Source organism: Lytechinus pictus, chromosome 8 (assembly GCF_037042905.1).
Source record: "Lytechinus pictus isolate F3 Inbred chromosome 8, Lp3.0, whole genome shotgun sequence".
In the NCBI taxonomy this organism is placed as follows: Eukaryota; Metazoa; Echinodermata; class Echinoidea; order Temnopleuroida; family Toxopneustidae; genus Lytechinus; species Lytechinus pictus.
In genome coordinates, this window is record NC_087252.1 from 4,571,256 (window position 1) to 4,588,783 (window position 17,528).

A 17,528-nucleotide genomic window follows, 5' to 3' on the forward strand; every position below is an offset into this window, starting at 1 on the left:
GCACTGCTTGTCCTCAAAATGTCTTTATTAGGTCAGTATACCTGGCAACTGAGCGCGCTCCCTAAGTGACTCGAATTTTTTTGCTGGTGCCCCCCCCCCCCCCCCCAATGCCGTGACCCACGGTACGCCACTGCCTGGTATGATAAACCGTAAGAAAATGAGGCTTTTACAGTATTTTCACTGTTTAATTTGGTCATTTGTACATTTCACGATATTTCACTGTAAAATTAGGCTAGAAGAGTTGCAGTTTTCCAAGAAATATACGGCGACCTTTTTTTTGTACCGTTCACCATCTTTTTCTTATTCTGTTTCTTTAACTTTCTCCCCCACCCCCCTCCCCCTCTCTCTATCTCTCTCCCCCCCCCCCCCACACACACACACACACTCTCTCTCTCTCTCTTGTCCATTTTCTCTTTCTATAGCATTATTATACTATATACATCCAAACTTATAAGAACAAATCCAAACGTACCAACGTAACTTGCTTAATTATTTATTTGAATCATTCACCAAAAAAACAAGACATAATAAATCAAGAAGAAAGGGAGAGTAAAGCATACTATAACCATCACTGATGTAAGATAATATATAGTCAAAGTCGGATTTTGATATATATATATATATATATATATATGTTACAGTGCGATGCATCAGGTAACAGAATACCTCTATTTACCACGCACGTAAAACGTTCCCCCATAGACTTTTGTGATAAAAGGGCAAAAATCACTAAAAAAATAAGGGTGAAAATAGAGGGTCGAATGTTTACTATTAGTGGATAGAATAATCTGACATTCCATATCAGACCAGGAAAGGGTATTTTAACCAGCTCATTTTGAAACTAATTCCCCATTTATGAAGATAATTCCTGACGGGATCAAATTCATCACCTGAAACAATAAAATAGCCCCAGTTTTTCCGCCGGTCAAAAATGGTTCAAAAGTCATTGATACATATATCTTCCCAAATCGGGCAAGGGAAGTTCAGAAGTTACCATCCCTGGAATCAGAGTTATATTTAAATCATATTCATACGCTTTTGTCAATCAGATGTATCAAATTAAACACAAAATAATGGGTTTGGTCGAATGAATATCTTTTGACTTCTTGTTGCAATTATATGCTCGTGGTACCTCTGAAGTAAAGCAACTGTTATGAGATGCCGAAATAGATCTGTATCGATTTAGGTGAGTGGGAAACGTATACTCGTTGATAGTTTACTACTTTTTATTTCTCTGTGACCATCAATGAACCATGGACCGTCAGAGTAGTAGGTCCATGAATGAACTAATCTGATGTATCGTAATTATTATGTACTCATTACCAAGTAAGGAAAGGTGGAGAGTTAACATCAAAGACCGATTCCATCGTATCATAAAACAAATAATGTACATCAAAATGCCCGATGTGAGTAAACTATCTAGGCTCTGTAACTTTGAAATCACAATCGACTTAGTCTAGTGTTTCAGACTGTTGTTACATTCTGCCAGATGTATGCATAATAAGCAAAAAGTTCATTAGGTCATAAGTTTTATTTTCCATATCCGTACAATATATTTATAAAATATGTCAAAGACATCATCATAGAAGACAGTCACAAAACATCAGAAATATACCCCGAAAATTAAAGAAAAAAATAAATATAGAATGTTGGGTAGCAACAAAGGTCAAAGACCTATCGAGGTAGCTCCCAGAGCCATGTTGTTTAATAGATAGATATACAGTAATTAGAAAGAAAAAAACCATCAAATACCCTTATAATATACATCGTCTTTTATTTGACTGTAGTTTAATGTGTTTTAAAACAGTAATTGGGTGCGAATCCTGGATATATATATATATATATATATATATATATAAATGTGTGAAATCATATATGTACAACAGCTTTGGCAACTCTTTTATTTTTAAATATTTTTGTGAAAGGAATGGATGAAGAGAACAATGGTAGGCGTAGCTTAACTCAAGGTTCCCCAGAGCTATCTGCCCTTTGGAAAAATTGGTGATGCCGAAAAAATGTCTCTGCCGGGAATCGAACCCGGGCCCCCAGCTTTGAACGCCGGTGCATTAACCACTAGACCACAGAGACGGGTTAGTGGCTAGGGCGACCCCGATCCGATTGACCGTCAGATAGACAGATATATATAAATATATATATATATATATATATATATATATATATATAAATATATATATATATATATATATCGCTGATTCAGCAACAACGAACTCGTAAACTTATAAATGATGTTTATATTAATTCAAATACTCATACGAACCCATAACACATTTAATTAAGCAAATATCATGACTATATACTACGTTATCGTAAACAAACGGTTAAATTTTTCTCTCTCTCTACGGCATTTTATTACGAATCTAACTTGAACTTCCAATCAGAGTGATTAATTTGGAGGTATCAAAACAACAAGTTCTCAACCAATATTAATACAGAGATCGCAATCACTAGTACAATTAGTTCTTTGGCAGACCTTTCGGTAATGACGAGTCCCAGATCTTCTGAAAACTGTTGAGAGAAAGAAAAATAAATTATAATTTAAAATCAGAACATTGTCAATTTCCTACGATTGGCAGAGAGATAATGGATATTGGCCCGTATTCTGAAGTCGTGTTTAATTCAAACCCTGGTCCAAAATTGTGGGTAACCAATTTTACCCAAAGTTATGGATAGCCAATTATTGTGACATTAATCTCAAACAGTAGAGGTTCATAGTGCCAGCTCATTTGACTCTCAAATCATTCTTAACTGTCTGGGAAGGATGAAAAAAATTAAGATAATTGTCTTCACCATTGAAAAATTATAGGAAAGAGCACCGCAAACATAAAAAACATACCATGTGAATTTTTTTGACATGTTTGGCTTCCCATAATTTTAGTAAAGAGTTGGACCACGGTCTATGTTATACCCTAGTTCAGAATACGGGCCATTGAGTGCATACCTTAACATAGTTAACATTGTGAACTATGACGGGAGAAAAATATCATGAATAAATTATGGTCGTCAATTGATGTCTGCCATCAGTATGTAGCTCGAAGTCTTTCCCAGTTATTTTTAGCCACAGGCCACAGATTAAAACGATTTTTGTTTATGTGTCCAAGTACCTACGAAAATTTAAATTGCTGGTGACGACAGGCGGAATAGACCCCCACACAGGGACCTGGGAACGATTTTTTCAGTGGGGGTGCTGAAATCTTTTCTCAAGGTGGGGGGGGGGGGGACAGACTCAATTCAGTATTCCATAATTACACACACACACACACATACCACACACACACCCTCACATACACACACAAACACACACACACACACATATATATATATATATATAAATATACATATCAGTCACTTCTTAGCTTTCTTCTTTTAAAAGAACATAAATATATAATTAGATAATCCGAGCGCGAAGCGCAAGCTATTTTTTGTGGAAATTTCATGTATTTTGTCCTGAAAATTGAACATTTTGAGCAATGTTTGTGGTCCAAGATGCGTATGTAACAAATAATAATTGTGAGCGCGATCAGTGCGAGCAGATATTTTTTATATACGCTCTGGCCTGATCGAAAGGGACGTGTTATAAGGACTGTTTGCAGTTACCCATGAAGACGAAACATATATCAACAATCAAATAATGCGCGCGAGCGGAAATAAAAATGAGATTTCAAACCTAGACGAGACATCTTTATATGCACTTTTCTAATCATGAACAGGATAGGTATATAACTATACAATTGATGCGAGCGGAAACAAAATTGAGATTTCAGACCTGAAAACGGGACATTCTTTTCATGTTTCGTAAATTAAGAAAATGATGGGTATTTGGATATATTCTTAAATTAATAATGTGAGCGCGAAGCGCGAGCAGAAAATTTTTGATATTATGATCTGAAACTCCACACTGAATGTAAAATGGTTTAAACAGATAAAGGAAACTCAGACGAACAAAATAATGAAGAATTTATCAAAATCAGACAAGGAATATCACAGTTATTGTATTTTAAATATTAGCATTATTCCCCACATGTTCTTTTGTATTTTATTATATAAAATTAGGTTTATTCAATATTTTCCTTTCAAGAACCAAAACAGTTGAATTGACAACTGATTTTATTAGTCCATTAGATATTCTTTGCTGCAACTTATTTCATTATAAGGGAGACATATCATTCATTCTGGTATGAAAAAAATGAAATAATTTTTATTCCACAAGGAACAGCTAGGATAGTGGGGATGTGACAGCATCAGCCCACCTATTAAATATTCATGACGACACTGCATATCACCATTTTCATAAAATATTGCTACACTTTAGAATTAAATAACTTAACTAATCGTTATCAGATTTTGATAAAATGTATTTGATATAAATATTTTCAGCCCGGAGTACCCCCCCCCAAAAAAAAATCAAGCTGCGTATCTGAATAAACATGTATGCGCGTGTTTAGAGTTAGACCTAGTATCTGGGCATTCTAAATACATTTTTTATTATAAAAATCAATAATGCGAGCGCGAAGCGCGAGCAGAAAATATTTGATATTCCGATCTGAAAGAGGGTGAATTTAAACACTATTTCAAGTAATGTGTCGGAAAATTAAGTGGGGGGGTTCTACAAAACGTCGTTCATTTTCATTACATTTCTGTCATTTATCATACCTACCACTAGATTTCCAGGAGGTGCGCTGCCTATTCACCCCCCAGCATGCACCCCCGCTTCCCAGCCCGTTTGGGCCATGGGGCAGGGCGAAAAAGACTGTGAAATTTGATTTCTATTGTCTGACTTGTAATTTTTGTATACAATACACGGGCGGTCGGGCGCGCGCTCACTTGATTCGACAAAAAACCTGGAAGTTTCAACTTTAACCACCCCATGTCCATCCCCGCTATCGAAGAGTGTGTATGGTTATCACATTTTGCGCGCGACCACGTCTGTATCGGAGTGCTGCCCCCGGGGGGGGCACTCAGTATATAATGCATAGTGGGTATGTGCCGCGGAGGGGACCCCCATTTTCACACTCAAATTTTCGTTCCGTGGCATAGCATTTTTGTCTTATCGAGACAAAAAACAAAGAAAGCCGCTCCAAGGCATAGCACTTTGTTCTTATCGAGAAAAAAAAGAAAGAAATCCGCTCCAAAGCTTCGCATATTTTTCGTTACGCCGTTCCGGTCGCATTGATCTGCTGCAATTTTGGTGAAAAGCGGCCGCCGAGCGCTGTCCGACCATCGTCTCTGCGCTAGCGCACCCAGCGGAGGCCGCGTATAGCTGCATCATGCACGCATGCCCGTTCCATAGGGGTACATACGTACGTACTCGCACGCTGGCGATCCGTTCCAAGGACCCCCGTTTTCACAAAATTGTAGTTCCGAAACCCGTTCCGAGGACCCTCCTTTTTACAATAAGCCCGCTCCAAGGCCCCCGTTTTTCGTCTCGCCCGCGGCACACCCCTACCACTTTTTTGGTCGAGTGCCCCCCCCCGGGGTGCTGCCCCGCTGGAGCTTGATTGAGTCGCGTTATAGGAGGGATGTTATTGGAATATGTGAAAGACTATGTAAATGATTTGCGATTGTCGGATGTGATAATTATGTACATTATAACATATTTAAAAAAATACAGGGGAACCTGATTTCGTGGGGGTGCTGCCTATGGAAAATAATACACGCAGCACCCCCAGGAAAATTTCTGGGGGTGCTTCAGCACCCCCGCTTCCCAGGTCCCTGCCCCCACAAAGACTTCGGACGGTTTTGTTTGTTTGGTTTTTTTTGCAATATTTTACGACGCGCATGAGAACCGTTGCGCTCATACCCCTATACCACCTCCCCCCCCCCCATCTTTTTTTTAATTACATGTATAGATCAAATATAAATTGTGTGTTTGAATATTTGATGAATGAAATCAGTCGACATGCACATTATGGGGGGGGGGTTAAATTGAAAAAAAAAAAGATTTCGACCAATTTCATCGAGCAAAAATCCCCAAACAAAGTCGAAAAGTAAGAAAAATGCATAAGAAACTCAGCAAAAATGGACATTATCGATAACCATTCTCTTTTGTAGGAAAGGCCGTTATCGGGACTAAACTTAATGTATTACATTGTGTTATACATGAATTAGCATTATCTAATGATTAATATTAGATTGATTAAAATAACACATTTCTTTAAGTATAGTTGGAGATGGGTACAAAATGATTCAGTCCTAAAAGAGGTAAATGAAATAAACGAACCATTATATTTCCGAGTATTCCCACTTTTTGATATAAAATCATTTCAACATGCTTGCAGAATTACATGGACTTCAATCAATAATGTCTGTAATAATAGTCTAAGCAATTACCCATTCCTTTCTTCATAACTGGTAATAACATGAAATTGTTAGAAAATATCGATGCCTTCAAAAAGGCCTTAAAAACATTTTTCCAGACTTCTTGTAATTTTTAGATCAGATCCCTCATTCTTACTTTCTTACTTTGTTATCTTGTATATATATTGTAAATACGTTTTTTTCTTACTTTTTCACATTTTGTCAACGTCTTTATCGTAAGTCAACTAAGCTTTTCTTTTCCTGTATTATATTTACATGTATATCTATGTAAGGGACCCCTCTGTAAAACAGCGTTGATATGTTATCAACGCTGAGTACGGCAATCCCTCCGTCTTTTTAATGATCATTTCTTTGTAATTGTAAATATATCTATCGTTGTTGTAATTTTTAATTGACGGAAAATGAATACAATACAATACAGTAATAGAAATAAATATTAACCCTTTGTATAAAACTATTTTTCGGACGATCATGTTTTTTAAAGGTATTTTTTCTAAATTTCTATGAGGTAATGGACGTCTACTATAATTTTTGTAAATAATAATTTGTGTAAGAATGGTCTGCCCCTTCTACTACGATATTTGCATATGGCATGGCAACCATCGTAAATGTTCATATTATCGACACAGAATTTTAATACAAAATGCGAATACACTCTCATAGTTTAATTCGGCCATCGTCGCTCTTAAAGAATTACAAGACTGAAAACCTCAACGAAAGGGGGAGGCAATTTGGAATATTTTTCCCATCATTTCTTTCGAGGTGGTAATTATATATATATTTGAAATTGAGAATGTTTTATTATTATTGCACTTCGCAGCCAAAAGTCTGAATTGTGCACAACTTACATGTATGTATTTGACATTACAACTGGTTAAAAAAAAATCAAACATGAAACAGCTCATTAGAAAGAGTGAACGTATACACTGCAATAACTCCGGTGTTGATTTAACACCAGCCCGGAGTCTGTATATGTCCACACCAGAGAAGTGTGAAACAACACCAGTTTCGTTTTGGTTTATTCCCTAATTCGACTCTCAATCGTGAATAAATTATTTTCAATCACGCCTCACTATCCTTAAGCACAACCAGTGCAACAACATCAACACCTGAAATAAATAACATTTATATATACTTTACAAAAAACATACCTGTTTCGATGGGAGCACCAAGCTTCGACGGCAAGACAGCACGAACGGTACTTACTGACGAATGTACTTGCTCACTCTGAGGCCTCCCACTGAGTTCAGATCTCGTAGAACTCATCAATGTACTGTATATGCTGTAAGGCCTATCCATCCATCAGAATTCTCTTTGCTCTATCTTCTTGTATCCAGTCAATCGTCCACATATCCATCCCGAATAAGACGTCCGTACTGTGCTGTGTCGAACTCGGTCAGTGAATTCCGAATCGTTTAGGAATTCAGACACTCCTCACGCAAGCATTGTTATGCTAATCGGATACTTCTGCTAAGAAAAGAAAATGTATTTATTCCCTAATTCGACTCTCAATCGTGAATAAATTATTTTCAATCACGCCTCACTATCCTTAAGCACAACCAGTGCAACAACATCAACACCTGAAATAAATAACATTTATATATACTTTACAAAAAACATACCTGTTTCGATGGGAGCACCAAGCTTCGACGGCAAGACAAGCCAAACATATAGCTCCCCCTCTCAGTCAAACAAAGAACGGGTAAACAAGAAAATTAGTTACACAACGCAATAATTTCAATTTAACCAACTTTTAAAGTATAATGAGAATAATACATGTCTCATTCAACAATCTCATCGAACACCTACAATCCATCTTTAACAAAGTTATACGTATAATCATACTGAGGCTAATTTACCCGGTATAAAAATAATTCTAAAGCCCCAAAGTCATAGAAACTGAAAGACGATCCGTCATATTGTCTTTCATATATCCATCCTTAGCAGTCTCCGACCTCCACCTACCATGTTTCTTAAACAACCTGTCTGGAACACCAAAGTTCGCTGCTGCTGTGGCTCCGCCACTTCGGAAGCTATGCATGCCAAAACTCTTTGGATTCAACCCTACTTTCGCCAACGCCTCTCTCAATAATTATAAACATCTAGTATAAGACAACTGTCCACGTCTTAACTTGTAACTATTACTGGATTTACAGTAATTTAGAGGCCTAAAATGAAATTCTTCATCAGAGGCATCGTTAAGCCCCGCTGCAATCAAATATTTCCTCAAAGCTAATACTGGGCAGGTGGGGGAATCTGTAGCACCTATAGAAACCCATGCTCCTTGCCCGTAAATATCGGTTTTACTTTTCATGATGAAAATATTCACATGAGACAAATACAAGTCTAAATCACATCTATGAATATGTATCATTTCATCAAATCGTAGAAAGCCTGCGTAGGAAATCAAAATCATAGCACATAATCGAATATCTAATAGACTCGTTGAAGATCCATACTTCTCAACAACTGCTTTCAAAATGTCCGGGGTTATAACTTCTTTCTTAACGATCGGTTTGTTTAGTAATTTATTTAAACCTTGTAAAACAATATGTATGAACTTGCGATCACAGGGATTAACATTCATCCTTGACTTGCAGTCAAAATGCCACTTAATGGCGTAAAAAAGCCGACTCTATCCTCGAATAAGGAGCTTCTCTTTGATACAAATGAATAAGATAGCGACTAATATCTTCTGGTTCTGCTGTGTCAGAATTTACCTTATTTTTCTTACACCAATCTCTCCAGATATTCAACGCTCTGTTGTATTTACTCATAGTGTATCAGCTCTCGAAGCTGTCAAGACCTTGTTCAAAGTTATATCATATCCTTCATGAAGATAATTTCTGGATTTAAGAAAAATTAAACAAAACTTAAGCTTGTGTATATATTTATCTCAATACAATATATTCAATTTGTGATAAATTCTAAAGTTCAGTCATTCTTATCAAATTCTCAAAATTTAATCACTTCTAATACGTTTTACAGCCATGACAGCAAAATTAAATATCAGCTATGCAGCTATCCTCAAACCAGATGGTTTTATATTTTCACTAAAATTTCAGTATGAAATTCATTAGATCACAATTCCATATCAGAATTCGTTCCAATCGTCTTGAAGGCTTAGCAAAACAATAGCTTTGGGATTCATTTCCTTTGCGAAAATATTTATTTTTGCCTTAAAAACACTCGCAAAAAACTTTCTGAAACATTTTATTCTCAAGAATTATGTAATTTTGAGACTTTGAATGTTTTCAATCATCACCAATTTCTTCATTCTGAGCTCCGCTGCCAGTAAATTATAACTAATTTGAGAATGAAATCTCATATAAATTCCTTATCAACCTTTACGATGGTTATTCTTTTACATAATCACAACATTCTCCAATTTCCATCACCACTTCTTTGCTCTGCAGCATAAGTGGATCCTAGCTATGCAGCTATCTGCCATGCGGCCGTGTAAAAATTACATGTTGCATTCCAACAGTATAATTTTGAATTAACCTCCATCAAATGGATTTATTACATACCAACATTCATGTCAGCCATCTCTCACAAACCGTTAAGGCGTAGACATAAGACCGGGCTTTGGAATTTCTTTGTCCCAAAAATGGATTTTTTTTGTTGTTGTTTATTTCTGCCTTGAACGAAAATTCCTTGAGGATTATCAATTTTGAAGTATTCAGAGATTAAGGAACGAAAATCACTTTGTTCAGAGAAAAGAATCGGCCAGAAGGGTGCAGACGGCCAGAAGGGAACAACCAAAGTCCCCCTAGCAGAACGAACCTTCAGATGCTTAAGTACTTGTCCTATACATTCGATAGGTGGAACCAACCAATTATTCTCGCCCGACCAATTACATGAGAAGGAATCAACATGACCTGTTAGGGGACACCAAAATTTAGAATTGAACTTCTTAATTTTGAAATTAAAATCGTCCGCAAATCTTTTCACAGTGTGAAGGCCCCAGATTTTGTCCAAAAATCCGAAAAATTCATCTGACACACCCCAATCATCAAAATCTATGATGCGACTTAGTGCATCTGCAAAACGGTTCTCCTCTCTGGGAACCCAATGAACGTGAAGACTAATGTGGTTTCTTTTACACAAATCAAAGCTGTGTAAACTCATCTCATGCAATTCTGCAATCATATTTCCTTTATTTACAATCGATTCTACTCCTTTATTATCACAGAAGACCTTGACAGTTTTATGTCTCAAGTGAGATGCAAATGTTCGAAGTGCCATACTTACTGACTTGAGTTCTCTCCAAGTGGAGCTTTTAACCATTTCAAACTCAATCCAATCTCATCCCATTTCATGCCTGCGCACTCAGAAACACAGGCCCCGCAGCCTGATGGACTTGCATCAGAATAGATGAAAGTCTGTGGAACTGAATAAGCAGAAATAATGTTTACGTTAAGAATATGCACATTCTTCTCCAGAAGAAGAACACGAATATTAAATCATCACTATTGATCACATTATCGGTAGAGCGGGGGTTTCGGATTCCGGTGACCCGGGTTCGATTCCCAAGTGGTGCGCTAGTGCCCTTTGGTAAGGCATTTATCCTCATTACCAGGTCCCTCGGAGAGGACCTTAAGCCGTTGGTCCACTGGTTGCTTGCTCACAGGCATTCGTGCTTTCTTAGCAGTCAGGTAAAACAACCTCGGTATAACATTATGTCCTATCCCAATGTACCCTCCGGATGATTTCGTGATGCATAAATCTGGTTTTAAATTGAGTAACTGTGCCAAACACTGGATACAATGTATCTTTCCAACTATAACTACGATCTTTCGTGCTGAAACATCAGGCAATTCTGCTTGAAATGAATCTAAACATAATTCAAGATCCTTCATCCTTCTTTCAGTAATCTTTATATAAGCTACTCTGCTTTCCCGTGGTATTCTAACCAATCCAAACACTGGACAGGAGTCCATTGAGATATTTCTCAACATTTGGTATCAAACCTGCTTCAAGTATGTCATTTTCACCGTCTTGACCATAGTATCATACGAATCAAAGGAAGCAGCACGACCCAATCATCTATATACAAAGCAATGAAAATACCATTTCTACGCCAATGATTAACAATAGGCTTGAATCATGTAATGAAAACAAAGGTAGCTGTTGCCAACCCAATGGCAAAACCTAAAAAGAGAAAAACCTTGTACCACTACCAAAATCCCAACTAAATCCTACAATTGTCCATGCACTTGAAAAATGTAATAATGATGATAACCTTGCTTAAGTTAAAAGGAAAGCATAAAATCTCCCTTTTTTAAATAAGACATGACTACATTCCATAATAGTGTTCTTCCACAAGTGTTAGTTGACATAACGTAAACCAAGAATCAGTCTCTTTTTATATCTGAACTCTGAATTGAATCTGAAAGGGGGTTAACATCATGGGGTGCAGTGGTGGATTCAACAACCAAACCATTTTTAATAATAATTCGTTAATGGCTTCAGAAACGAAATCGGGATCGATGTCAATGCTGACTTATCATCTTATTATAAGGTACACTTGTAACCGTGTTCAGTGACATCTACAGCAATTTGAGATGCATCAGTTGATTTCCAAGTTGTAAGGAAGCATTCAATCTACCTTTAACCAAAGGTTCTGAATTTCATTGATCATACTCATAATTTCTCAAATAAAATTCTTCCTCCTACCATGCACATCTTGTCAAATCAACAATAAGTTAACGTTACTCGATGTTTCCCAACCGAAACAAATTCAACAATGCTCTGTTTCTGTATTTCTTAATTTAGAAGGGCCCGCTGACGGACCAGGAGTAGTCAATATATTCCAGATTGTTTGATCTGTGTCATATCTATGTCTAGGTTCATTAGTTAAAGGTGTAATTTAACCAAAATAACACATCTTTTCTTAACATATAATTATGGACTGGGTAGGATCAAGATAGATTGCTTTGCTACGCGCTTCTGATCATTCTACTCTTCAGTTTTCAAATACCACACTTCGTCAAATACAGAACAAAACTGACATTTACCTTGCTCAGTTTGACCATGATCAATCATAGATCCCTTAACTCTGTTGAGCATTGTTATCTCTGACGGATGAATCTTGCTTCCTGATACCTGGGCAACTTCTCCACTGCCCGTGCCTACCACAGGCAAAACATTCGTCGGTGGTCTGAAGCCACTTGCATACCCGCGCCAACTATATTGTACATATAAGTTGGCGACACTGCCAAGCGAATATCGATTTCTTGACCCAAAGGCTGCGAAATAAGTTGTCGGAAGTAGTAGAAGAACCTTGAAAATTTCCAACATTCTTGCCCAATATAACCCTCATTTGTTGAACGAAATACCTATACGCTTTCTATTTACACAAGCCTGAGCTTGCCTCATTCTTTTCTCCCTCATCAGAGTCGCATGTTATTAATTAAGTCACTCAAGTATTCATCCACTGCGGACCAACCTAAAATATAAAAATGATCTCTTTATATTTATTTGATTGATCTCCCATAATTAAGTCCAAGTAATTCCGCTGAAAAACGAACATCTTCCATTAACAACATAAGGCCATATCTATTATGTACAACCGTTCATAAATTTCAAAAGCAATAGCCTAGTTTGGAATTTTCATTCATCTTTATCTCACTAACCTGCTTCAGATCCATCTGCTTTTCTGATATGTTTCTTCCTTTTTGTTATATCTGCAATACCTTCCTTCAGCAAAGCAAGGGCTGCGCCCGCTGCTTACCTTACTCTAATAAGGCCAATTTTTTATCCAACTCCTCCTGGCGTCTAGAATTATATTCATATTGTACCTTATTACCTTTCGAAAGACATCTCCGACACCCTTTTTTAGTTGTAGAAGCTCCGCTGACCCGGGCAGTGAATCAAGAATCAACATAATCAAACAGCCAGCCCAATCTTTAAACGAGCCAATGCTTCATTTGTAGCATTGCTTACAAGAAGGCGAAGGGACTCCAGATTATTGAGTAGAATTTTCTGAAAATGCCTTTAATTTGTGGCCTAACCCGAGGTTAATTTCTTGATTCGCCATTATTTTATATTTAACGTCGAATCCAAACGTAGATCTATTACGATAAGGCCTATAGAGTTTAACACGTGGAAGAAGCGTTGATAAAAAGACGTCCGTACTGTGCTGTGTCGAACTCGGTCAGTGAATTCCGAATCGTTTAGGAATTCAGACACTCCTCACGCAAGCATTGTTATGCTAATCGGATACTTCTGCTAAGAAAAGAAAATGTATCTAACACCAGAAAGGTATTTGTACAACACCAATTAGTATTAAAACAGCATCGGTTTGATTCCAAACTGGTTTTTGTTTTAATACTTATCTGGTGTGAACATATATAGATTCCGGGCTGGTGTTAAATCAACACCGGAGTTTTTGCAGTGACAGACTAAAAGCAAAAGGTAAAGTAAACTCGGAAAAGTGGTGATGGTGTCTGTAGGACGCATTTGTTAGCATCCTGATTTGTATAGGCCTACTCGGTTGATTTATCTCGACCCTTTTCTTGTGGAAACTTACTTTTATAAATTTTGAATATGAGTATGATAAGATGATCTTACCCTTTTTAATAAGAGATCTGGAGTCATCAGCCAATAAAGCTTCGTCGATAGTATCGTCATCCCATAAAGTTTCGTCGATGGTATCGTCATCCCATAAAGTTTCGTCGATGGTATCGTCAGTTAATAGAGTTTCGTCGATGGTATCGTCAGTCAATAGAGTTTCGTCGATGGTATCGTCATCCAGTAAAGTTTCGTCGATGGTATCGTCATCCCATAAAGTTTCGTCGATAGTATCGTCAGTCAATAGAGTTTCATCGATAGTATCGTCATTGTTACTGAGACTACGACCACTCGTGATCGAAGCGAAATCCACCAGAAGACACAAGACTGCAATAACTTTGGGTGACATGCTGCAAACCAAGGAAAAAGGAAATTCTATAAGAAAGCAAATTTTATCAAACCTTTAAAAAGATTCAATATCGCTAAGGGTTTTTACGTAAATGTGGATTTGTTTCAACACGTAAAACCAAATAAAAACAGGAAAACCACAACTTCATGTAGGGTTTAATGGCATACCAGGTCCCTCGGAGAGGACCTTAAGCTGTCGGTCCCCTGGTTACTTGCTCACAGGCATTCGTGCTTTCTTAGCAGTCAGGTAAAAAACCTCGATATAACATAACATAACATATTCAAAATACAAGCATAGACGGGTTGACTCTATGCTCATACAAGTTTATTCTATTGATTTCAAATCCAAACATAAAGGATTAGACTCAAATGAAAATTAACAGTTTTTTAAATAAATTATCAAACAAGATTTACATTGATAAATGAATATTTTTAACAATAAACAAAGCCACAAATTAAACAAAACGAAAAAAGTTTGCTAACCCCCCCCCCCCCCCTTAACACTTCTACATTATTTAAACCCCCATTCTTACCTGTTAAGGAATCAATAAAGGTCACTAGAGAATGGCCTGTGCTGACGGGTAATTATGGCTGTTTGTAAGCGTGTGTAAGGATGATCTCTTGACAACCTAAAGAGAAGAATTCATAAAGGGAAATCAAATTACATTCATGCAATTATGAACAGGATAGAAGGCACAATATATAAGGAAACAGTTTACAGAATATACTAGAGATTATACATTATTATTTATCTTTAATTATAAACCGCGTTCATAAGCAATTTTCTGCGGCATTCATATACCCCTTGAAAAATAAAGTTGAGCAAAGCGTTTAAGGAAAGCGACTATCGTAAAAGCTCTTTATTCCTCTTGACGCAACGAAATCAAAGTTCTTTATTCCTACCAGTTCTTGCCAATCTAGCAAACTCATGGAATAGCATTCAACGTTCTCTCGTCTCTAGGTAGGACTGGAACTGATGACTTGATAAAGAAAACATTATATAAAATACTTGTTTCACCGGGTTGGCTTTTTCTGCTACGTGACTTGATGCAAAACAGCTTTACAAGTTAACCAATCAAATTTAATCAACCATTTTTTTTCACCGAATATGGTCATGTTTTGTAGCACAAAAGTAGATGCACCCCATTGTATATGCATATGATATAGCGGCACCCCCCCCCAAAAAAAAAAAAGTAATAATAATAATAATAAATATATATATATATATATATATATTACTCGTTTACACAAGATTGACACCCTTTTTACGAAAGATTTTATATCTTGGTTTCATGGCTGTGATATTAACCGGTACTCTTTCAACCGTCATTCAAACAAATTGTCTAGGTTGAGTTGTCTCTATATCACTTGAGAGGTAAAATAATCCTTTTGTATTAAACGAGTTACCACATGAGTGACAACTTGAAGTGGATTTATTTTACGTCTTTCTTTTGAATATTGTTTTTTATATGAAAGAGAAGTAAAGTAACCCTCCTCTAAGAATGAGTTACAATATGACTGCCAGTTTGAAGTGGAATTCACGTTTATGTCTTTTTTTTCTTCAAGAAATTGTTTTTATGAAAGCATCAATTTTCCGCCTACATTTTTTGTTTGCTGAACTTTGCAGCCCTATTTTATTTTGTTTTTCACCTCCTCTTCGCTCGATCTTTCCTCTTCTACTTTGTTTCTGACAATGTCTCTCTCTTTTCTTTTACTCAACTTCCACTTGTATTAATCCCTATTCTAACACTTGTTATTGGTTAGTACAAAATACAATAAAAATTCATTTAAAAAAATAGCGGGAGAAGAAAAATGACAAATTTAGCTCTTTTTCTTGCGATTTTGATGACAATTTTAAAAAGTTTCTTGACAATTTCGCCAACTTATTTTTTTATTTCATGTGTTCTAACCTTTAGCTAAGACTGAAAATGATTAGACTGTTCAGAGAGTATATGAATGTTATGTTTGCCGCGGTGTTTCTGTCACGATACTATGTGTAAAACAACTTTAAAAGGGAACCAATCAAATTGAATGAACCGTGTTTCGACCATTATTTTTTTATATATTCATTTTTACAGCAGTACACGGTTTGAATATGAATAAGTAATTACTATCGCATTGTGATTTTTCCGACATCTGTACAGCTGCACCCAAAATTATATTCTTTGTATTGCTTTACACAAAATTTGCACCATTTTCCGCAACATAAATATATATGATGTAATAATGCCAAAAAAAAGAGAGGGTGGACCGGAGAGAGATGGAGGGGGGAGAATGAATGGAAAGAGAGAGGGGGAGAAGGAGCGAGAGAAAGTCGGAGGGTGTTCGTCTGTGTGTGTGTGAGGGTGTACGGGTGAGGGTGTGTGTGTGTGAGGACGTGTGATTGTAATGAACTTATTCTGACTTTAGTGCATGACCTACACTCCTTTCATTTTTACCCATCAACCGGGGACGTCCCCGGTTCGGATATCGATGCCAATCAAGCCCTCATCTCATTTCAAATCTCGTTTCATACACTAAAGTAAACTCATGGCTTGTAAAAAGTGTCAATTCTGCCAACATGTCAAGCTCGAGTCGTGTGTGTATGACGGAAGTATGCGTCCCCGGTAAGTTCACGTTATGTACGAATATTGGCCCGGCTCATACGGGATTAAATTAAACTTTTTTAGTGTATGAAACCACAAAGAACAAGACTGGATGTGTGAGCGTGTGTAAGTTTTTTCTGGGTTTTTTTACGAAGTAAGAATGCCCTTCTGTAAAATTGTACTTGATTTGTAATACTTTATATTACTTTGTATTATGTTTTGAATGGAAATGAAATAAAAGAATTGAATTGAATTGTAAGGGTGTGCCTGTGTGTGCGAAGGGGTGTTGATGTGCGGACAAATTTTACTACAAAATGAACTGCAACTCAAATTCTATCGAACCATTCTGGTCTGTCTTCGTTATGATAACTTGCTAAGAAAAACTGAAACAAATAATAATAATTTATGAGAAGCTTGACAAATTTGAAAATGGTAAAAAAAGATTATTAAAAAATAATTACAAAATCAAAAGCGAAATTTTTATTTGACATGTTTATTATTCATTTGTGGGATTTCAGTTTGTTTGGGGATTCTTTTGGGGGGTATTGGATTTATTCCTGCCGATTTTCAATATCATGAATATGGAACTTGTTTTGTGTTCTGTCTTAATGAGGTCCAATTCCAACAATTCACAAGAAAAGGAGTAAATCACTAATTGCCAATCATGAACGCAAGTGTAATGGT

At 36.7% G+C, this 17,528-nt stretch overlaps 1 protein-coding gene across 1 annotated transcript; it reads right to left on the reverse strand.

Moving 5' to 3' along the window:
• Window positions 1–477: 477 nt before the first annotated feature.
• Window positions 478–15,243, reverse strand: LOC135155036 (uncharacterized). The gene is made up of 6 exons (XM_064103407.1): window positions 15,163–15,243; window positions 14,793–14,888; window positions 13,912–14,261; window positions 10,591–10,729; window positions 9,057–9,182; window positions 478–2,526 (listed from the first exon to the last, which is right to left on the reverse strand). Exons 3-5 carry the CDS (start codon window positions 14,258–14,260, stop codon window positions 9,110–9,112), a joined length of 561 nt encoding a protein of 186 aa, XP_063959477.1. The 5' UTR covers window position 14,261; window positions 14,793–14,888; window positions 15,163–15,243; the 3' UTR covers window positions 478–2,526; window positions 9,057–9,109.
• Window positions 15,244–17,528: the final 2,285 nt, after the last annotated feature.